Here is a 24600-nt window from a genome sequence, read left to right as displayed (position 1 = left end):
GAAATTGTCAAAAAAAACATTTTCTCACATTTGTGGTGACAAGTTTTGGAATTTGTGTGGATCCACAAATTTCCACCCACCCCGCGTTCCCCAAAGTCTTCTGAGAAAAGCGGTACCTCACGTGTGTGGGTAGGCCTAGTGCCCGCGACAGGAAACGGAGCAAAACGCAACATGGACACACCACAATTTAACAGTGAAAAATTACCCTTTTTTGCAAAGTGCCGAGCTGCAGTTTTTGAACCCTAACTCTGCCGGCACCTAGGGAGACCCAGCAAACCTATACATTTTTGAAAACTAGACACCCAGGGGAATGCAGAAGGGAGTGACTTGACTGCCTCTCAGCAGGTTCTGTACCCAGAATCTCTTGCAAACCTAAAAAATTGTAAAAATAAATACATTTTCTCACATTTCTGTGGTGGAAAGTTCTGGAATCTGCGTGGGCCCACTAATTTCCACTCACCTGGCATTCCCCAAAATCTTTTGAGAAAAACGGTACCTCACTTGTGTGGGTAGGCCTAGTGCCCGCGACAGGATACGGCGCAAAACGCAATGTGGACACACCACAATTTCACAGTGAAAAATTACCCTTTTTTGGCAAATTGCCTAGCTGTAGTCTTTGAACCCTAGCTCTGCCGGCACCTAGGGAAACCTAGCAAACCTATACAGGAAGGGGTGGCTTGACTGTGTCTTACCAGGTACTGTTACCCAGAATCCCCTGCAAACCTAAAAATTGTCCCAAAAAAAAAAACACATTTTCCTCACATTTCTGAGGTGAAAAGTTCTGGAATCTGCTTGGATCCACAAATTTCCATGCTCCCCACGTTCCCCAGGTCTCCCGATAAAAATGATACCTCACTCGCGTGGGTGGGTCAAGTACCCTGCGAAAGCCAATGGCCCTAAACCTACAGAATGACCTATCACAAAACAACCTGGTTTTGCAAGGGGTGTCCCATGAGTTTTTGGCCCGGGCTCGGCGGCCATATAAGGAAACCTACGGTCCAGCGATGTATGGCTTGTATGGGTCCCCCATCATTTTCCTACCCAGAATCCCCTGCGAACCTCAAATCTGAGAGACTACTAGCTGCAGATTCCTTCACGTAGAATTATCCCCAGGCGTGAGACTGGATCCGGAAACTTTTTTGCCACAGCATTCCTGCGCCCCAGGGGCGGGGTGACCCCATGTGACTCCGTCCAAACATCGTTCACATACGTGACTTCAGCGAGGTCACATAATACCCGCCCGGTGCGCCTATGTCAGTTTTTTCCTTTTCAGCGTGCAATTCGGATCCGGTCCTTGCTACGGGCCAGTTTTGGGCCCCTTTTTTTTCTCCATTCTTTTGGTGGAACAGTGTGCGAATGCCTTTGAGCTTCAAAACTTGTACGTTTTGTATATGGTGTTTGGTGACTGCGAGGCCTGTCAGCAGTTGAAGCTGAAGTCGAGGCGGGAGCGCCACATGAAACTTCTCTCGGAGCGTCTCTCCAGGTCGACGTCCTCCTCTCGGTCTGCTTCGGCGGATGACTTCAGGTTTGGCCGTGGTCGTCGTCCGCACCCTTCTCCAATGTCACGTGAGCGTCGTGGTTAAGTGTCGCAGTTTGTCCTCGGTGGCTGGGTTCTGGCCTTCCGGGGTCATGGACTCTCCACGGGTGATGCGGCCCGCGTATCGTCCTATCCACCGTTTCCCAGTGTTGGGGCGTCGAGAGTCCAAATTGAGACATACGCTGTGGCTTTGCAGGCCTCGGTGGCGTCACCCCCTCCTTCCCCTCCTGGGGCGTCGGTGGACCCCTCGCCTCGCGCAGAGCTCTCCGCGGCGCTGCCGGAGGCTCTGGCCCGGCGCTGACTTTTTCGGATCCAGGCTTGGAGGATGTGGTGCTGTCGGGGTTCGACTCCTCTCGGGCTCCTCATTCAGGCCACGGCGTCTCTGCCTCGCTGCAAACTCCTGCAGGAGTCCCTGTGGTGTCGAGGGAGGTGTCCGGGGCTCGGGTCGCAACCCGAGCCCCTCTCGGTCCTTTGACAAGGTAGTCCTGTCTAAGACCGAGGTGACGCCGCTATGGCGTTGGCAGCTGCTGGCCCATGCGGCGCGACAGGGTTCCTCGTTCCTCTCTGGGCCCCTCTCGTCCCTCCCAACAGGCGGCTGCCTCGACGGAGGGCGAGTCGGAGGTTGAATCGTCCCTGGCACCGCCTCATGGGTTGCCAAGCGATCCGCGCCTCATTCTGGGCTGCTTATATACAATACAAGGATTTAGTATAAATAGAATGGTTATGGGAGACGCAAGCATTAACTGCCTCGAGACCCCGCAAACGCCGAAAACTATCCGATTAGATACGGACACTTTAAATCATTTCGGACTTAGAATCCTGAAACGCAAGATAAAGTACGAGGCGGTTTGGATAACACCAGATGTCGGCCCACTTGCTCCTCCATTTTTAAGGAGGCCAGCCCACCGCCCCCCAGTCCTGATGAAGACCCGCTTTGTAAGGGCGACCAACCCTACAATTTCAAAGGGTCGAAACTTTGACTACTCTCACCACCCTTACCAACTCCTATTGCCAATCAGGATTTGTACAGCAATTTAGGAGTTTGGTTTTGTGCAATAATACAGTGACATTTGCATATTTTTTCGTGTGGCTCCGATTTAGGGGGACCATCTCCGGAATGTATATATGAATATTGACTAATGGTGTATATAAATGATTACTGTGTCCTAATTCCACTTTCATATGTGGGCATCAAATATTTTGATAAAACATAAAAATGTATCTTGGATACATATCGCATAACCATGAAAAGGTTGATACAGGTGTTTTGTGAATAAAAACATTGCATCTTTAGTTTGTTTTTCCCTTCATCTTTCTTCTATTTATACTAAATCCTTGTATTGTATATAATTCGTTCCTTCAAGTCCGGGACCCTTCTGTCCATAACACTTGTCCACCCAGGTCCCAGTGTCTTTGTTTGGGTTCAACCCTGTTCTATGCAGCATCATTCTGGGCTGCGGCTGGCGGAGAGCTTCGTACCACTCACCAGGCCCGTCTCATTCCCCCGCGCAGGTGGCTACCTCAACAGGGGTCGAGTCGGCACCGGTCCGGCGACGCCCCGGGCCGGTTTGGCTCCGGTCTCCGCTCCGGTTGCCGATGCGGGGTGACTTGGAGGAACCTTGTCTGGCGACGCCTGCTTGTGCCGACAGCCTGCCTCAGGCTGGGACCCTACGGCTCCACACAGGGGTCATACCGTCTTCGGACGCTCCTTCTCCGGAGGCGGCCTGTATTTTGGTGTTGTCCTCCCCGGAGACTGGTCGCCGTGTGGTCGAAGGGCGGCTCCCCGCTCTTCCTGAGGCAGAGGTGTTTGTCGGAAGAGCAGCAGGTCCCTCATTCTTCGGCTCCTTCTGACTTCCAGGTCTGGCCCTTGCCCATTCCGCTTGGCCTCGGGGAGGACCGCCTTAGTTTGCAGCTGTTGCCCACGGGGTAGCTGCTTTCCCCACCGCGGGGCCCTACGGAGGCGGGTGCGGCTTTCGCTCATGCAGTGTCCACTGCTGTGGGCATCCTGCGTATGGGTGACCCGGTGGCTCACTTCCCGGCTTCGGGCTTTGTGACATCGATGGGCCAACTGAAAGCGATGCACTGATCAATAAAGGAATTGTAATTTACAGCAATGTTCTATTTGACATTTGTACTGTATAATACTATAATTGATTTCGCATTTATGTATTTGTTCTGCATAAACAAACCACGGTGCTGTTAGATGTAATGATAACAGTACATTGTTGGATGCATGAAGCATCTTATACTTTATCATTTAATAATAAGTTGCTGAAAAGACTTGTGTTTCTATATTGCAACAAGATAGTTGATAGATTGAGAACATGTGTTCAGCATGAACAATGCCCACTACAATCAGGGTTTTCCCTGTAAGTGCTCACTTCCCGTAAGACCATCTATTGGAGGTCCTCCACCAGGGCTCTGGTGGGAGGGAGATCTTGCTTCCCTTTGAAGGGTTCCTCCTTTCTTCCTTGACGGAGGCCTGGAGGCGTCCTGCCTCAGGGGACCCGGTGCCTCAACATCTTTTGCACCAGCATCTTCCGGCGCCGCATGATCCGGCGTGCCTTTCTCTCCACCACTCTTGCTCCAGTCCTCTTTTACAGACTGCCTTTCCCTCCCTGCCGCCGCTGTTGACTCCGCCATCCCATGAGGCTCGCTGGCTGGACTCTTGGGAGCGCACCATGTTCGCCTCGACAAGCACTGCCCTGCGGGCCCTGAACATCTTGTGTGTGCTGGCTCAGGCCTCCTCCTGTTTATGGGATTTGGCTGAGTCTCTAGGATCTAATGCCCCCATCTGCCCCCCGGGGGGGGCAGAAAGTCCATTAGACGCCAGGGAGTTTTTTGGGCACATTTTAATTAGGGTGGGGGCTGCCCAAAACGGGCATGCCAAAGCCCCCAACCTAATTAAAATTTGCCAAAAAAATCCCTGCCGTCTAGTGGGCTATTTGCCCCCCCCGGGGGTAGAATAAGGCTACTGCCCCATCTGCCCCCGGGGGGGCAGGAAGGCTGTTATTTTTGCAGGGGAGTGGGTGGGGGCATGGGCATGCCCGTTTTGGGAGCCCCCACCCTATTTAAAATTTGCCCCAAAAAGATCCCTGGCGTCGAGTGGGATATCTTTGCAGCTGTGGAGAGCACTTGAAGACATCGACCTCGAAACGGACACTGATGTACTCGATGCCGGTAAGACAGTCGTTCGAGGGCGTCATCGACGACGGCGAATCAAAACAAATCACCGCCAGAGAAGGTCGCCATCAAGACAATCGCCGTTGAGACGATCCCTGACGAGAAGGCCGCCGACAAAAATATCGACGTTGAACGGTGCAAAGGTCACCCCCCGGTGTCAAGGAGAAGGTCTCCTTCGTTGAGAAGCTCAATGGAAAGGAGATCGCTGTCAAGATCGACGTCGAGAAGGTCTACCTCCATCCACAGGTCTCCACTAGCCAAGAGACAGGTCAGATCGGTCTCCAGGATCGATGTCCAGAGGTCCGTCGACGTAGAGGAAAGTCCAGGTCCTTACTTCCAGGAGTGTTTCATCTTTTCCTGAACTCCTTATTATACAGATCACTCCAGAAACCTCTTCAGTTCCAGAACGTCCTACTAACATCTCCCCAAGATGGTTGGGAAACATAAAGGACTGGTAAATAAGGAAAATCAACTTGACATGACATTCTTGTTCTCCTTCTCATTCTCCTGCTCACACTCCTGATAGACAAGAGAGATGTGCCACATCGCAGAAGTCATCAGTCTTGAGGAGACACATGTCAAGGTCCCCTAGGAGTCGGTCTGTTCATTCTCCTGACAGTAAAGAGAGACACGCTACACCTCAGATCGCCAATCTCTAGGAGACCCAGATGAAGGTCTCCTAGGAGTAGTTCTACAAGACCTTCGTGGTCCTCTGACTCCAGGCTCTCGAAAGGGGACTACTCGCCGACTCTCCTACTGCACCAACTAGGGTTTCACCAGTAGATGATATTGTGACTTTTAATGAGGTCTTGTGCAGAGGGTCTGCAAAGCTAAACATCGAAAAGCCTTCCTCCGCATCTTCGACATCTGTGATCTTTGAGACTCTATATCACAGGTCCTCCTCAAGACCTCTACTCTCTCTGGTACGTGGATTGCTAGAACCGGCTCTCCATACATTCCTAACTCCAGCTTCGGTGGGAGCAGCACCGTCATGGATAACAAAGGAATATTGGGCACATGAGCAGGACCCGTTATTTCTTAGGTCTGATCCACCCCCTGACTCTGTCATCGTGTCAGCGGCTAGGAAGACTCGCACTGGGTCATCATCTTCTACTGTTCCCCTAGGTAAGGACAGTAAAGCCATGGACTCAATTGGCAAAAGAATGTGCAACACATCTGCGGTCTACATGAAGGTGGCCAGCGCTTCAGCGTTGTTGGGCCGATATGACCGCTCTCTTTGGGATTTTCTATCATGTTTTGCAGGGAAGCTATCGAAGGAAGACAGGCAGGATTTTCAAGAAATTCTACACGAAGGGGATCTTGTGCCTAATCAAGTCATGGGTGCGGCAGCAGATGCCTCTGATCTTGCTGCTCATGGTTATTCTCATGGGGTCTGCGCCCGTCGATCCTCTTGGTTAAGGCGTACGGGGTTGAAGCCAGGGCCTCTGAATCTCCCCTTCAACTGAACATTACTCTTTGGCTCTCATGCCAACGGTGAGATGTATCGAATGAAAACCGAACTAGACACCTTGAAGGCTGTAGAATTAGAGGAAAAAAAAGATTTCAGGCATCGCTACTGGCCATATGATCGGCGCCAGTACCAGCAGAGGGTTCAGACCCCTCACTGGTCATCGCAGCAACATCAAGGAAGATTTCACTACCATCAGCGTCGACCTGGTAGAGGAAGAGGAGGTTCAAGACAGACAACCCCTGCAGCTAAACAACAGACAAAGCAGTGAGTGCTTGCTTCCCCCAACTCCTTTACCCACTCCGGTGGGGGGGAAGTATAGGTTTTACTTTACGAGTTGACCAAAATAACGCAGGACAAATAGGTGCTCAATATTGTGAGGAATGGGTAATCAATCAGATTCAAGTCACCTCCACCTTCTGTACCTTCTCGGAAAAACACAGTACATCGCATAAGTATGCACAAACATGCCTTCGAAGAGGTTCCCTGGCATCGACGTGGTATCTATTCCTGTTACTTTATGGTCCCAAAAAAAAGGTCAAAACAAGGCGTTCAGGCCTATACCAGATCTCAGACTATTACACAAGTTTGTTCTCCGAGAAAGTTCAGAATGTTGGCATTACACCCAATCATCCCACACATTCATCAAGGAGACTGGATGTGTTCCATAGATCTTCGGGATGCTTATTTTCACATCCCAATCTCTTGGAAGCATAGGAAGGTCCTAAGATTCAGAATACAATCAAACCACTTCCAATTCAAGGTCCTGCCTTTTGGGCTAAACTCGAAATGCATGGTGGTGGTAGCGGTGTTCTTGAGGAAGAAGATTTTCGTCTACCCTTACCTAGACAATTGATTGCTCAAAAGTGCCTCTCCCACCCTGCTGCAGGAACATCTAAGAAGCAGCATTCACTTTTTAAACCAATTAGGCCTGTGCTTCAACTTCAAGAAATCCATCCTCAATCCACGTAGAGGATACACTACTTGGGCGCAACTCTGGATGCAGCAAGCGCAAAAGCGTTTCCTTCGGAGGAGAGACTATTATCCATACTCCACAAGAGTCAAACTATCCTGAGAACATCTCATCCCACGGGCAGACATGTATCATCTCTGCTGGGCTCGATGGCCTTGTGCATATTTATTGTCCCGAATGCCAGGCTACAGATGAGACTCCTACAACAAGCTCTGGAGGACCAATGGTCTCAGGTCTCCAACCTCTGGGAGGACACTACAACCCTACTTCATTCAGTCCAAATCTCCAAAAGAAGGTGGATGCAACAATCTCATCTTCTGAAAGGAGTTCCTTTCCACCAGGAGCTTTCCAAGCAAACTCTTGTCACAGATGCCTCCCTTCAGGGATGGGGCGCTCAAATGGAATCCCTTCAGATCCAGGGATTGTGGTCAGAAAAGGAATAGCTTCAACACATCAACATCAAATTCCCTCCGTCAAATTCCCTGCTAGTTCAGACAGACAATACAACAGCAATGTATTACTTGAACAAGCAGGGAGGGACCAGGTCCAGACCCCTGTATCTGGAGGCTGAAGCGATCTGGAAGTGGCTTCTCGCAAGGAACATGATATCTGCAGTTCACCTCCCAGGCGCCCTCAGGGTTCAAGCGGACGACCTAAGTCGAAACTTTGCAGAAGCGCACGACTGGGTGCTAAAAGAAGAGGTAGCTCAAGACATCTTTCGCAGATGGGGCGCACCAGACATAGATCTTTTTGCGGACGCAGGAAACGCAAAATGCCGCACCTTCGTATCCAGATACCCGCAACCAGGCTCCAGGGCGAATGCTCTGTTGATCGACTGGTCAGAGAAATTACTCTACACCTTTCCACCAGTTTCTCTCAAACCACTGGTGATCAACAAACTGTACAAGTCCAGGACTGAGATGATCCTGATTGCACCAGAGTGGCCTTGTCAGTGGTGGTACCCGGACCTTCTACATCTGCCCAAAGTGCTACACAGGAGACTGCCATGTCATCCAGATCTACTGACCAAGTCGGAAGGGCAGGTGTTTCATCCCAACCTACCGTCACTGAGGTTGACAGCATGGCTCCTGAGTTCCTCCAATATGGACACTTAGGCCTCTCGCAAGACTGTATGCAGCTCTTAAAGGAAGCAAGGAGGCCGTGGACGAGAAAGTCATACACTTTCAAATGGAAGCGGTTTTATTTGTGGTGTATGGCTAATGGTCATGACCCTATGAGGGTACAAGAACAGGTTACTTCACATTATCTGTTATATTTAGCCAAAGCAGGTTTACAGTTCTCTTCTATCAGAGTACACATGGCAGCGATTACAGCGTATAGAAAGTCTCCCACTCTGGCTTCTTTCTTTCAAATGCCAGTTGTTAAAGACTTCCTGGAGGAGATAAAAAGAGTATACCCACCTATTAGGTTGCCTTCTTCTTCCTGGGAACTTAATATGGTCCTATCTAAGTTAATGGGCCCCCCATTTGAACCAATGCACAAAGCCTCTCTACAACACCTCTCGTGGAAGACAGTTTTTCTAGTGGCAATTACATCTGCTCGCAGGGTTCGCGAGATGCAGGCCTTATGATCTACAGAGCCTTTTCTTGTTTTCCATGCTAACAGAGTGGTGTTGAGGACTCACCCAAGTTTCCTTCCTAAGGTGATCTCGAAGTTTCACATTAATCAATCAATCACTCTTCCCACATTTTTTCCTAATCCTACCACGCCTGCTGAGAGGGCATTACATTCGCTGGATCTTAAAAGAGTACTGAAATTCTATCTCGCTAGAACAAAGGGTATAAGAAAGTCAGACCGTCTCTTTGTTAACTATGGTCCATTACACACTGTTATCCCCTCCTGTAAAAGGTCCATCACTCGATAGCTTTTGTCTGGCATCACTGTATCCTATCAGCTAGCACACAGACAGCTCCCTGGCAAGCCGAGGGCTCATTCTACGAGGGGCAAGCTGCTACTACAGCTATACTTTAAAAATATATATATATTGGCATTTATTCAATGACAAATACAATAACAAACACAAACGTAACTGGTGCCAGCACGTACACAGGTTCGGTATCATAAAGGTACACATTTTTTCTAAATGTCTCCTTTCCATTCTTTACAAAAATAAAAAGGTTCATCAGCTAGTAACGCTGTGTCAATATCTGAGGAACATGGCATACATTCAAATAATTAACTTTGTTCGCAGTTTGTTTACATCATCTCAACTTTGCACCCAACATGTATCACATCTCAGTGTTGAGTAACATTTCCTGTAGTGCTAAGTACCCATCCAAACCTGGCCCCATCGGTCAAAACTATCAATTAGCTCCTGTGCGACCAGTTATCTATTTCACTATAGTATATGTATTGTAGGGATTACGCTCATTCTACATCGTTTCCACCCAACCCAGCGCCATTTTGCTGTTCCCTTTGCCAGTGGAGAAACGGCTCCCAAATGTCTTGCGACCTGGAGGTGGGCGGCATCAACTCCCAAAAGATACCCAACTGTGTGTGCCCATACGTCACATCAGCCAATCAACATTGTACTGACGGCACCCTCCGCCTGCCCCAGTTTATAGCCACCTGTCGCTTGGCATACAAAAACAACATTGCATGTAGTTTCCTAAATTTCCGCACAGTTTGCTTCACATAACCCAATATTGCCAGTTTAGGGGATGGGGCGTCTGCTCTCCCCACAATCTGATTTATGGACTCGAAGACCGAGAACAAATAACCCTCCAGCTTCCTACACGACCATGCCATGTGCAGAAAGGTAGCTGGGGAATGCCTGCATCTCCAGCATTCGTCATCCTCCCTGAGCCCCATCCTGCGCAGGTTTACCGGAGACCTATAGTAACGATGTAAGTATTTGAAATGAATTAAACGCAGCCTGTAGTTCGGGGACACTTCTGTTAGTTGCGCACAGCAAAAGGACCACTGCTCCTCAGTGAGTGGGACAGCCAGCTCCTCATTCCATTTTTCCAGGGCAGTGGTTTGAACTATGGGAGCACTACTCTGCATTTGCCTGTACAGTCTGGTGACCAGTTTTCTCGGGGAAGGAGAGCCAACCACCAGTTCTAGCGCTTGAAATGTTGGAGGGGCCTGCGGGAACTCCCTGCTTAATGCCCGACAGGCCGATTTCAATCTGTGGTACAGAAATAGCTCAGAGAAATGTACCTCGTGCCCCTCAACAGCCACCGGGGGAGACATGAACTCATCATTTGGAAACAAGTCAGCAAACGTGCGGAGGCCAAGCCTCTGGTGCAGTGCCCTTCCAATTCCATCTCCAATGCATGGCAGTAGAGGATTCTGTACCACAGTCAGGGACGGCGCGAACATCAGTGGCGCGCCCGCCTTCTTCCTCAATTCATCCCATGCCCACTTCAAGATCTCTGCGATATCTACCTCTCCTCTGGGACGTTTTACTTTTAAGCACACAGCCACCTGTAGAGGGATCGGTGCCATATTATCCCGTTCCACAGCAGTGTGTGGCTGGAAGGGGGTGGGGTGTACCCAGAAATGTAAAAATTGTGCCTGGGCGCACAATGCGTAGAGATGCATGTCCGGGGCCCCCAGACCGCCCTGTTGCAAGGGCAGTGTCAACACGTCCCAGGCTGCCCTAGCTTGCCCACCCTCCCACATCAAGGCGATCAGTTGCGACTTCAATAGAGCAAAAAAGTGGGACGTCAGTGGGATCGGGACATTAACAAACAAATACAAGAATTTGGGTTATACAATCATTTTTGTTGAAGCAATCCGCCCGGTAAGCGATAAGGGTAATCTTGTTCGCAGTTTTACCTTTCCTTCCAGCCAGGTCATGGTGCGGCCATAGTTCATGTTCCAAATTTCCTGTAAATCCCTACTTAGCCAGATTCCTAGGTATTTAACCTCCGTCGATTCCCATTGCAGGGAAATTCCGACACAATTGCCGGTGTGCTGTCTTTCAGAGGGAACACTACCGATTTCGACCAATTTATGCAGACACCTGCCAACCCGCCAAATCGTATGAATTCGCGCAGAACAGGGTCTAAATTTACTTCAGGGTCCACCAGGTATAGGGTTGCATCATCTGCCTACAAGGAGATTAGCAAGCTCCGAGAGCTAAACCCGATCCCCTTCGCCGATGGTGTTGTCGTATTCGGGCCGCTAAGGGTTCCATCGCCATGGCAAAAAGCAGAGGAGATAAAGGGCATCCCTGCCCTGTGCCTCGTGAGATAGGAAAAGTGTCAGAGATCAGCCCTTTAACTTGCAATCTTGCACTGGGGGCAGTATATAGCAAACGTATCTTTTGTATGAATAGCGGGCTAAAGCCCATGTTGGATAATATCGTGAATAAATATGGCCACTATAAGGTGTCAAATGCTTTCGTGGAGTCCAAAAACACCGCAGAGGCGTGCACACTGGGGTGCAAGTAATGTAATGTAGAAAAAATGGTGCGCAAATTATGTGATGTAGCTCGACCCGGAATGAAACCGGACTGGTCAGGGAGAGCTATTAGGGGCATTAGGGTCTGCAACCTGTCAGCTATCAGTTTGGCGAAAATGTTGCCGTCTACATTAATCAACGAGAGTGGCCTATAGGAGTCCAGTTCATCTTCTGGTTTACCCGGTTTGAGCAGTGTAACTATCAAGGCCTCCCTCATCGACGCAGGCAGCACGCCTGCCTCTAACGCCTCCTCATACACCGCCAGTAGTTTAGGAGCAAGCACCTCCGCATAGGTCTTGTAAAATGCAGTGGTTAGGCCGTCAAGACCTGGCGCTTTATTCAGGGGCATGCTGATGATTACTCTTGTGATATCTTCCGTTGTTATCGGAAGATCCATGTATTTTCTGTAAGTGTCATTGAACCAGGGAAACTCAATGGATTCCAGAAAAGATCCCAGCCACTCCGGGCAACCACCCAGCGTGGCGGTGTAGAGATTGGAGTAGAACTCAGAGAATGTTTTCAATAGTGCTTCTTGTCCCCTCACCACAGTGCCGGACATGTCTTTTACTTCGTGAATGTGTGTAGCTGACCTAGAGGGCCGTATCATGTTTGCCAATGTGTTCCCAGGTCTATCCCCCTCTCCATACCTCCTCGCCTTCGCATACTTCCCTAAGAATGTAACCTCACGTTGTGCTTCCTCCACATAGTCTAGCAGTTTAGCTTTCAGTCGCCCGGGGGCGTCACAATTTTCCTCTTCATAGTACTGCGTTTCAAGTTGCTTGATGTCTGTTTCTTGGGAAGCCAAGGATTCACGTATAGCCTTGAGCACACCCGCTTGTCTAGCAATACATTGTCCTTTTATGACCACCTTAAAGGCCTCCCACAACCCACCCTCCATTTCGACAGATCTGTGTTGTTCTGAAAGTAATCTACTATGTCATTACCTATCTCTGCTTTAAACGCCTCGTCTAGTAGGGCATGCGGTGGTAACCTCCATGTAAAAGCCGGTTTATACATAGTGGGGAGCGTCAGCCGCAGTAAGCATGGAGCATGATCGGACAGGGAACGAGGAAGGTGCTTGACCTCAACCGTCCAGGCAGCAATATCGCGGGACACAAGCCAGTAGTCCAAACGAGACCATGCATTGTGGTGTTCTGTGATGCAAGTGCCCTACCACTTCTACACTTACAGATGTCTATGAGGTCCCCCTCTGCTATTATTTCCTGCAGTGCCACACTGGATGCCGGGTGTAGTGGCCGGGCAGTGCCCCGTCTATCTAGGCTGTCATTTAGTATTGCATTAAAGTCTCCACCTCACAGAATGGTGTCGCATGCAGTGAGTTTTATTTTCGACCATAACGAATTAAAGAAATCAGGGGAGTCAGTATTCGGACCGTATATGTACGTAATAAGGATGGGCACAATGCTTAGGAGCCTCTGTAGCATGAGATAACGGCCCTCTGGGTCTGTTTGGACCAACCCCTCCCTCCAATCCAGCCCACGTCGCAGCAGGACTGCCACACCCCTTGCATAATTAGAGTATATTGCCGAATAGACATTTCCCCATCTATTATGGCAAAGTCTTCGGGATGGCGCATTATTTAGATGTGTTTCTTGCAATAAGCATAAATCTACATAAGTGGCGGGCCAGATAAGCATGCACTAGTCTAATTTTCCTACAGTCGTTCAGACCGCGAACATTCCAGGTGAGGCAGTTCAACGAATTAGATGCAGCCACGTATGCTCATAACAGTGATCCACATTCCATATCGCATTATAGAACACAACCTTAGCTTCAGAGACGGTTGCCCTGTACCACAACTGCATTCGACTGGCATTACACAACAAAACATCCACCCCCCCCAACCACCCACTCCAACCCCCCAATTAGGTTGCAGATTAACCCACCCTACACAAACTTTCAAACAATACAGTTTCAATAAAGATGGGAACCTTCCATAGGAGGCGCGGCTATACTGGCTAATACCCCTGCTTTGTGCAAGGTGGTCGGGAAGGCTACGGGAGTCTCAGCACGCCCAGGGCCTCCACTCTATGGGCTAATGAATGAAATGCGCGACTTGACCACCTTAAGTACACAGAATGTCACGCAAGCAGGCCAACATGATCACCTTCCCAGGCTCCCACATTCAAGACTGTTGCTGTTCATACGATACCACAGTTAGTCATTTTCACTCATGTGTCCATCGTGCTCCGACTCCAAGACTTGTCGTTTCTTGGACGCCTGACCTCCCACGTGCTTTGCTAATTTCATCACTGACTTGGCATCCGTGAAGAAATGTTGCTTCCCGTCCACTGAGACCTTCAACTTCGCAGGGTAGAGCAGGGAGTAGGGGATCTGCGCTTGCATAAGGACGTTCTTGGCAGGTATGAACTCTCTCCTCGCAGCCTGCTCCGCTGGCGTGAAATCCAGGTAGAATGATATGGCATTTCCCTGATGCACTATCTTGCCTTTTTCACGTGCCTTGCGAAGTATGAGATCCCTATCTTGGTAGTTCATCAATTTTGAGATTATGGGCCTAGGCGGCGTTCCGAGAGGGGGCCTTTGCCCCAAAGACCGGTGTGCCCTTTCCAAGGCGAAGACCCCAGATAGGTGTGGATCAAACAGTTCTCGAAGCAGGTCATTGACATAGGTCTCCATCTTTGTTATGGCAGTCGTCTCCGGAATTCCCGTAATACAGATATTATTGCGCCTAGACCTCGCCTCCAAATCCTCGTTCTTCGCTCTGATGATCCCCAACATCTTATCCATGTGGAGCAGTTGTTCCTTCGTCTCCACCTGAAACTCATGGCATTCTATGTGCCGATTATTTAGAGCGTCCATGAGTGTCTCATAGGTCCCAACCTGCGTTTTAACGGCGTCCAGTTGCCAGGTCATGCCTTCGAGTTTAGCGTCGATATTGTGCAAGCTAGAGCGCATGTCTAGCATCAAGGTGCGGAGATGCGGCCTCTGGTCTTCATCATCCATATCTCGGGGTGATTCCGCTCTTTGCGCCTGATCCTGACCATCTTGCTTAGCTGATTTCTTGGCCTCAAACATGGTTTTGGGCTGTTTGGCATCATGCCTTCCCATTTCGGCGGGCGCTTAGTGCGGGCCAGGCGGATGGCGCGCGGTCAATTCGGTGGTGCCAATCACCTGCTCTCAGGATCTGTAATGAAATATCGCAAAGGGAGCCCCGTCCTCACAATGAGTCCACTGGCCTGTCTCACCAGCAGGTCTGAGCCGAAAGGGCAATTCTCTCAGCAAAACGGCCGGCTCGTGATGGGCAAGGGCGGCAGCGCAGACCTAGTGGCCGCTTGTCCCAGGTAGGTCGCTACCCCTGCTTCCGCAAACAGACCATGTATGCCCTCTCCTTCACTTCTCTCGGCACCCCACTTCCAGGCGGTAGGCCATACAGTTCCTCATAGAAAAAAAAATGCCGTCTGCCACGTGGGTGTCACAAAGCTCAAGTTACTGACCAGCAGATAATAGCACAGCAGTGCGATCGCCTCCACAGCCCTTGCTGATCCAATATTCACCATGCACTGTGCCCCGATCCAAACTCTGCCGCCCTCCGAATGCACTGAAGTCCTCCTCGCGATGCCGCGGTTCCCAGATAATGGTTCCTCCCGCCAACTCCAACAGTCGACTCGCAGCTCCACAGGCCCTTAGGCACCACTCAGCACAGCTACCACCTCACGCTGGGCCTACCCCTCTGCAGCCGATATTCTCTTGGGCTGTCCTATGGGCTGATGGTGTTCCCCAGTCAATCAGACCCGATATCGGGAGCCTCACGTCTTCGTGCCTATCTCGGCTCTCCCACTCCGCCTTCGAGGGTAGGGGCGCTTCGGTTCCGAGCAGGCTACTTTCTGTGGAGCTCGACTGACCTCAAGCGGGGCTGCCCACCCCACCGGCACTCCCGCACACGCCAGCCGCTGCAAGTCGGAGATGTCAGCCTCCGCCGCGTCCGTCTCGTCCGGCCTTCAGAGCCGCGGGCTCGATTTAATGTGCACGCAGCCCACCGAGCTCCGTAACGCCACTCTGGCAGTTCGGCCAATTTTCGCTCCGGTCCCAGTTCAGCTCCAGATCTCCTAGAAACGTCCGGAGAGCGTACCAAGTTTAGTGCACAGTCCACTTAGATAGTGGGTGCCCCTGACGATGCGAAAGCAACTCGTTTTGCAGGATAAATTAAGGTTTTATTCCCCGACCTGCGGAGCGCACTCAAAGAGCTGCCATCCCGCTGCTCAGCAGGCCACGCCCCCATCTACTACAGCTATACTTAAAAACGTACCTATTCAGGAGATATGCAAAGCAGCCACATGGCGTTCAGTCCACACATTTGCACAACATTACGATCATGTGACGTCACGCCCACTGTAGTTCGTGGCCACATACTACAGCTCCCAGAATTCATCACACGGAAAAGGGTTGTGTTGGGGGGTGGAAAATAAATGGCTGGAATAGTCCGGATGTTAGGGGCAAGGCGAGCGATGTCCAGATGGATGGCCTTGTTATGATGAATATTGCCCTCGGGTTTCCTTGGGTCCCCACTGACGTTTTGAGCCCATAGTGAAGACTGCAGGTGGGCCACAGGAAGGGATACAATGATTCCCTAACCCTTGTGAAATCACGAGCTGCTTATGGCAGAAACCCTGTCCCGCGTCAACACTTACTGACGGGCCGGGGTTACCAAATCCTTGGTAGCAGTCAGAAGAACAGCAACAGATGAGCCAGCAAAAACTCCAGCCTCTTGTCAAAACGGGGCCTCTTTAGCACTCCACTGGCCCGCCTGCCAAATGTCCGAAACACACTGGTTCAAGAGAAGTAAGAAGCGACACGGGGGTCCGGTCGGAAACCTTTCATGGGACAATGCAGGCATAATGCATTTCGGCGCTCCTGTGCCTTCCTCAGATGCCTCTGCAAACAAGGTCCGATTCCACCCTCACCTTCATCAACATCCTGCTGTGCTCCCATTGGTTAGGGAGCTCCACCCCACGATCATGTGACCTCACGCCCACTGTAGTTCATAGCCACATACTACAGCTCCCAGAATTCATCACACGGAAAAGGGCTGTGTTGGGGGGTGGAAAATAAATGGCTGGAATAGACCTGATGTTAGGGGCAAGGTGAGCAATGTCCAGATGGATGGCCTTGTTATGATGCATATTGCCCTTGGGCTTCCTTGGGTCCCCACTGACGTTTTGAGCCCATAGTGAAGACTGCAGGCAGGCCACAGGAAGGGATACAATGATTTCCTAACCCTCGTGAAATCACGAGCTGCTCATGGCAGAAACCCTGTCCCGCGTCAACACTTACTGGCGGGCCGGAGTTACCAAACCCTTGGTAGCAGTCAGAACAGCAACAGCTGAGCCAGCAAAAACTCCAGCCTCTTGTCAAAACGGGGCCTATTTAGCACGCCACTGGCCCGCGTGCAAAATGTCCAAAACACACCACTCTGGTTCAAGAGAAATAAGAAGCGACACGGGGGTCCGGTCGGAAACCTTTAATGGGACAATGCAGACATAATGCATTTCGGCGCTCCTGCGCCTTCCTCAGATGCCTCTGCAAACAAGGTCCGATTCCACCCCCACCTTCATCAACATCCTGCTATGCTCCCATTGGTTAGGGAGCTCCACCGCACGATCATGTGACTAGCATTATGGTTTAGACTGGATATATATATATATATATATACATATATATATATATATATATATATATATATATATATATATATATATCAAAGTTCCCCAAGTGCCCAAGCATAGGATGCACTCTCCAACAGCTCACATCAGGCTGCAACACAAACATCGAATTCAGGGTTCAATCAAATTGCCTGACGCGTTTCTGACTTTCATCGTCCTTGTTCACAGGCAGAGGCATTGCACAAAATGAAGCAAAGGCCTTTGCTTCATTTTGTGCGATGCCTCTGCCTGTGAACAAGGACGATGAAAGTCAGAAACGCGTCAGGCAATTTGATTGAACCCTGAATTCGATGTTTGTGTTGCAGCCTGATGTGAGCTGTTGGAGAGTGCATCCTATGCTTGGGCACTTGGGGAACTTTGAGATATATATATATATATATATATATATATATATATATATATATATATATATATATATATATATATATGTGTGTGTATATATGCATATATTTTTTGTTATTGCTCCGGCGTCCCCCCCCTCCTGGATGGGACTATTCATTGTTTATGCCTTTATGAGTATACCCCTGGAAGAGAACTAGGATAATGATGTATTCAAAAAGAAGCTGGTACTTCCATGTAAATTAAGCAAGTTAGTTTATTAAGTTAAGATGTTAAGATAATAAGATGAAGCGATAACCCAATCAGGAGCAGCTGTCCTGCTGCTCAGCCCTCACCCAACTGACATTCACAAACCACTAACATTCCATTCATTCAACATTCCACATCACAAGCATTCTAGCTGAGCAGCAGGAAGATATAAGATACACAACCAATTAATCCCAGCACAAAAAGTCAAGAATCGAGACGGGGTCCCCCACCCTCCTCACGCCTGATCCAAAGATGGCGCCCAAAACTTGACTTCTCCCCTGAAATACCCAGTCTCGCACTACACCAACTAAGGTACGGCACCACATCCGCACAACGCACCTGGGCAGCAGAATATTCTCCCACGAACCGCAGGAGGAAGGCCACACACGGGGGACTAGAAAGACTGACCACTCACTGGAGTACAAGGGGTGCCGAACTCCAAAACGGACTCCCACCCTGCCTGGCCCCAACTTGGCACCCATAATGGGACATAAACCATAAGGCGCCCACTATACATCGCATTATGCAAGTACCCTCAAACCAACTCAAGGACCCCTGAAAGGCCTTACAAGTCTATAAGAAGACCAAGACTAACCCTCCTAGCGCCCTACAATTGCACCTCACCGCACAGAAAACAACACAGCTCTCAACACATAGTCGCCTCCACTACCTCTACCCCAAACACATAGTGACCAACGCCCCCCCCTCCCCCCAACAAACCTAGACCCCCTCAGTCACGGTCCACCTGTACTACACGGCCCCACCGCCTTCCACCATGACTTTCGACTCCAACCCCTTGTCCTCCCCCCTCATCAAACGTCACGGACCCAACTCCTTCTCCATCACCCCCCCCACATAACATCTCACCCAGTGCAAAAAAGTCCCTTAAGCACAAAATAATCAGACAATTCCCCGAATGCCTCTTCGCAGATATCTATCACTGCCCCTCAAAATGCCAAATAAAAATGGACTTCATCTTTCACACTGTCAGACCAGGCTACTGGATCGCTAACCTAAGAGAAAAACGCCTAATCGCAAAGACAACGAAGATGATCCATAGCTGCAAGCTCTCCTTCCTCATCCTGAACCAACAACCCAACCATGGGATCACCTCAGTGACCATATACTCCAATGGCACAGTCCTGATCCAAGCCAACAGCGCTAATCTGGAGGCCTTTGACCGCCTATTCCCCTCTCTACTCGCAAACCCTACTACACCCGACCCATACCAAGCACACCAGCCCATCATGTTGCTCAACCAATCCACACCACCCCCAAGGCACACAGTCACCGCCATGCATCCCTTACCCCTTTTAAAAAACCATGTAAACAAAAACACAGCTCTGCCCAACACCACAACCCACCCCCCAGAAACACCCTCGAGGCAGAATACCCCTCCAGCATCCCCAGCGCAATATAAGGTCAAACTTAGGTCCCCCCACACCCAACCAACACCTCCCCCCTTCATGAACAACCGCCCTATGCAACCCAACCACTGCACCCCCCACCCCAGCCCTTGACGCAAGCAGGCATCCCAACCCAATCGGACACCCTTAAGGACCCCAAAACCCAACATAACCACATCATATCCGAAAAACAACTCACCCCCTCACAGGAGATCCCACACGACCGCCTCACCCGCATCGAAAATCAAATCAACACGATTATCCAAGGCCTGAACCTTATCCTAACCAACCTAAATACCAACCTGCACCCTCCGACACGTACGCTCCATCAAGACCAACTAACTCAACACCGCACACCATCTCACACCCCCATCCACATTCACAGACCTGGAGACCTAGCAGAGCGGCAAAAACCATGACCACAGAAGAGGCGCTCAAACTAGCCGCCTCCTACACAACTCCCTCCTCCCTCCCCACCCAGTCCTCCATACAGGTAGTCACCAGTCTTAGAAACGAGCATCCCCTACGCAAACCCCCTAGACCCCCGAATGCCCTCATCACCATTCCCACCGAACCCAGAAAAATAGAATCCCCCAGACCAACTGCATGCTCATTAATTGCAGATCCGCAACCAAACACTCGACTGAGCTAGCAGAGACCATCCTCAACCACAACATAGACCTAGCATTCATCACCGAGACCTGGCTAAACGACGACTCCTCACCCATCCTAAATATGCTTGTCCCGCCAGGCGATTCCATCATCCAGAAAGATAGGAAGGACCATAAAAAAGGCAGAGGTGTGGCAGTTATTCACAACAACAGCCATGCAGTGGTCGAATGCGACGCCTTCAACTACAACTCCTTCGAATGCTTTACAACCAACATCAAAACCACAGATAACAACCTGCTACAATGCCTCCTAATATACCCCCCCCCCCCCCCCCGGTAACAACACAGAGCATCGTTACAGAGCATCTTTCAAACCTAATCGCCAATTGCTCCCTCAAAGAGTCCAACTCCATCTTTTTAGGGGATCTTAATCTCCATTGGAACAACGAGAACAATGCCACAATAAAATCCCTAAACGAACTTCTTCAAGCGAACAACCTATCCCAACACTGCACAAAAGAGACCCACAAAAAAGGGGCAACCGTGGACGCCATCATCGCCAGGAACGATGCAATCTCCATTGAACACATCCTCCCGGTAGACTGGTCCGACCACCACCTAATCCTATTCCACCTCACACACCAGATCCAGTTACACCCCATAATCGCAGCCCCCAGCACGTGGTCTAGGAATCTATCACAAATAAACCTGAAAGAACTAGAAGAAAGAATTGCCTCCTCCCAGACGATCCCCACAGAAGGCCTCTCAACTACCGAACTCATCACTCATTACAACACCACCACGTCCGCCATCCTAGACCATCTGGCACCCCTAAAACAAAAAAAATCCAGGAACATCCCTTCAAGAACCTGGTTTAACAAGGACATCAACGAGGAAAGGAGACTCCTCAGAGCCACAGAACGTCAGTGGAGAAAGAACCCCTCCTCTGGCCGTCGGGAGGAACTCAGAGAAATGAGAAGAAGGTACAAAAACCACATCAACAATGAAAAAACAAACTTCTTCTGCAGTGCGCTAGCAAAGGCAAAAAACAGACCAAGAGAACTCTTTGACATCATCAAAAAACAAACCTCCAAGCCATCCACTGTCCATGCCCAACCCTCCAAACCCCTATGTGATAACTTCGTCTCCTTCTTAAACGAAAAAATAGCCAAGATCGAACTATCCCTAGACATCAGCCCAATTCCGATCATCAACATCAATACAACTACAACATTAACCACTTCTGGAGACTCACCCTCCATTACCTGGTCCTCTTTCGACCTCATCCACGAAGCCGAGATCCTCAATCTAATCTCAGCCTCCAAACCCTCCTCCCATAACCTTGATCCCATCCCTACCCAAATGGCAAAAGACCTCAAACTCTCCCTTGCTCCACTCTGGTGTAAAATCATCAACAGCTCCCTAAAAACGGGCATCGTTCCCGACTGCCTTAAAGTTGGCCAGGTCACTCCCCTCCTGAAGAAACCAGGTCTAGACTCCAATGACCTAAACAATTTCAGACCAGTCTCAAGTCTTCCCTTCCTAGCCAAAATCTTGGAAAAATGCGTACTTCGCCAACCCAACACCCAGCTCGACAACATCAACCTCCTAGACCAAAACCAATCAGGCTTCAGAAAAGGCTACAACACCGAAACCGCAATCCTGAACATAGTAGATGACATCCGCAACTCCCTTGACTCGGATCAGTGCTGCCTACTCATCCTCCTAGACCTGTCAGAAGCGTTTGACACTGTTGACCACAGGCTCCTCATCAAGGCCCTCAGAGAACGAGTAGGTGCGGATGACGTTGTCCTGAAATGGTGTGACTCCTTCTTTCAGAACCGCTTCCAAAGAGTAAAAATAAAATCCTTCACATCCGATCCTCTACCCGTGACCAGAGGGGTCCCCCAAGGATCTGTTCTTTCCCCTCTTCTGTTCAACATATATATGGTTCCCCTCACCATCATACTGAAGAAAGCCAACATCCCTTTCCATCTATACGCGGATGACACACAGATCTACATAGAAACTACTTCCTACAACGACATTCTAAGACTCAATAACACTCTAAAAGAAATCCATGACTGGCTAGGGACGAATCACCTCAAACTCAATCAAAGAAAAACCGAGATCCTCCTCATCTCCAATAAAGATGACAACCCCCAAATAACTGAAGGGTGAAAGCCATTGACGCCCTCGAAGGAAATCTCACCCTGTCCAACTCAGTAAAATCTCTTGGAATCACCCTGGATCAAAAACTAACTAGGTCTAACCACATCAAGAACTCCGCGAAAAGCGCCTTCCTCAACCTGAAGCTCCTCAACAAAATCAAACCACACATCCAACAAGCCACCCAAGCACTGGTCCCTTCCAGACTGGACTACGGGATCGCAACCCTAACCGGCACAGCCATAACCCACCTAGCGCTACTGAAAACCACCCTCAATGCAGCAGCCAGAACAGTCTCAGGCGCTAGGAAATTTGACCACATATCCCCCACACTCAAAGATCTTAAATGGCTACCAGTGGAAATGCGCGCAAAATTCAGAACGGCCTGCCTTACACACAAAGCCGTACACACAGGGAAACCGGAATATCTAGCCTCCAAGCTCAAAAAAGCGGGTCAATCCAGAAAACTCAGAAGTTCTAACTCCCTACTACTGATCCCCCTGAAAACGAGGAAACAAAAAACTGCCTGCCGCTCTTTTGCGGGCAACGCCCCAAAAATCTGGAACTGCATCCCAGTGGACATCAGAACTACCCCGTCCTTTCCCGAATTCAAGAACCGTCTAAAAACGCCATACCTCAACCTTGCGTTCCCGAACTCTACCTCAATTACACATCCTGGAACCATGACTACCTCAAAAACACCCTCAGGCGGAAAAACACTTTGTTAAACACTGAACTTGTATGAATCCGGCGAAATTTTTTACTGTACCATCTCACACTTGTTACTCCCAATGTAAAGCTCTCCGATACCCTCGGGTCTGGCCAGCTCTATAGAAAACTCCAAAATAAATAAATAAACAATTGCATTATGAAACACAACAGATGAAACAATTAAGATAATAACAATATGGAAAGTACATTTAGTCAATAAGTTGAAAGCAAATAAATATGCAATACAATTCCACACACCCAGCATCCTAACCAGTCACAAACTGACATAAAAGATACATCCTGTCACACACCATACCACAACTCATCAAACTGACAAAGAAGATGCATCCTGAGACCATATATAACATCTCTTCTCGCACACAACTATGCTAGGAATTATATACTACACAATAATCTGAGCAGACCATCATCTTACACTAACAAACCCATATGCCACAAATCATACCAGGTTGGCCAGACCGGTGCAACGAGCAACACACACAGGAACACACCTTAACATATATATCAGAAAGCAACGGGTACACCTACTCATTCATGCGCCACTCAACACAACACAATACCAAATAATGATCGACGACAAACTACATAGCCGTCTCAGCAAAGCGCATTCCCAACACAACCCTGACGTGTGAGGGACACTGCCAACGCAACCTTGACGTGCGAGGCAACAGACATTCCCATCGGGAGGGACACTCCCAACGCAACCACACCACTCATACACAACATCTGTTGTGGGACAGCTCTTGGTGACATCTTCACCTACAACCAAACTACTCAAACAATGAGTGACTACATACAACACAGCCAACTCATACAGGAGCCAATGAGTAGTCTAACAACTAGGCACTAACTCATACACAACACCTGTTGTGAAACAGCTCTTGGTGACTTATTCACCTCTAACCAAACAACACCAAAACTGAGAGACTATACCGCAGTCACCTCATACATAACACAAACAAGAGTGGACTAACAACTTGACATCACACAAAAACAACACACAGGATTGCTACACATGTTGCTGATGTTGGCTCTTCCACCCCGTCTTCATGCTTCCATAACAATTCTTGTCCCTGGACATTGCCCCAAACATGGTCTCTCTTAGCCGCCACTATTACTGGGACCATCGTCTTGTAACTGCGACCTATAATTTTCCACAGCTTCCTCTGTGTACGCCGACCCGCTTCTATTCCTAAGACCATGGAGCAATCCTCGTCGCCAAATGATGTATTCAAAAAGAAGCTGGTACTTCCATGTAAATTAAGCAAGTTAGTTTATTAAGTTAAGATTTTAAGATAATAAGATGAAACGATAACACCATCAGGAGCAGCTGTCCTGCTGCTCAGCCCTCACCCAACTGACATTCACAAACCACTAACATTCCATTCATTCAACATTCCACATCACAAGCATTCTAGCTGAGCAGCAGGAAGATATAAGATACAACATATTACAGGTAGGTAACTTATCCATTTTGCCACATGAGCATTAGTGCACTTCTTTCAGCTGATATGAAGAATGAATGGTAATCGTAGGAGGTGCACTGCACATGAACCAAGTTGACATGGACACTGGTTTAGAACAGGATGGGACAATGGTAATGCGAAACATTTTTTCTTTAAACTCTGAACTACGCTATTTGCACCAAGTGATATCTCTTTTTTTATGTCTTTACATGGTACCCTGGTTTGAGAAGTTGAGACATATTCTGACATGTGAAGGAACTGCAAAAAATGAAGATCTTCTCAATTTGGTTGAAGATTTCTTTGATGCCCTAATGGTAAAATGCTGGCCCAACAT

The 24600-nt window shown here is 49.2% G+C and overlaps 1 protein-coding gene across 1 annotated transcript in view; it reads left to right on the top strand.

The window, feature by feature from the left end:
- Positions 1–24600, top strand: part of SYCP2 (synaptonemal complex protein 2) — a 3993018-nt gene that overhangs the window by 286765 nt on the left and 3681653 nt on the right. The window contains exon 5 of the mRNA XM_086932653.1: positions 24476–24580. Within this exon, the coding sequence (XP_086788779.1) occupies positions 24476–24580 (105 nt within the window). The remainder of the gene's footprint in view (positions 1–24475; positions 24581–24600) is intronic.

This window comes from Lissotriton vulgaris, chromosome 7, assembly GCF_964263255.1.
Source record: "Lissotriton vulgaris chromosome 7, aLisVul1.2, whole genome shotgun sequence".
Lineage (NCBI taxonomy): Eukaryota > Metazoa > Chordata > Amphibia > Caudata > Salamandridae > Lissotriton > Lissotriton vulgaris.
Note: the sequence above shows the minus strand (reverse complement) of the source record. Positions and strands in the feature narration are given on the sequence as shown.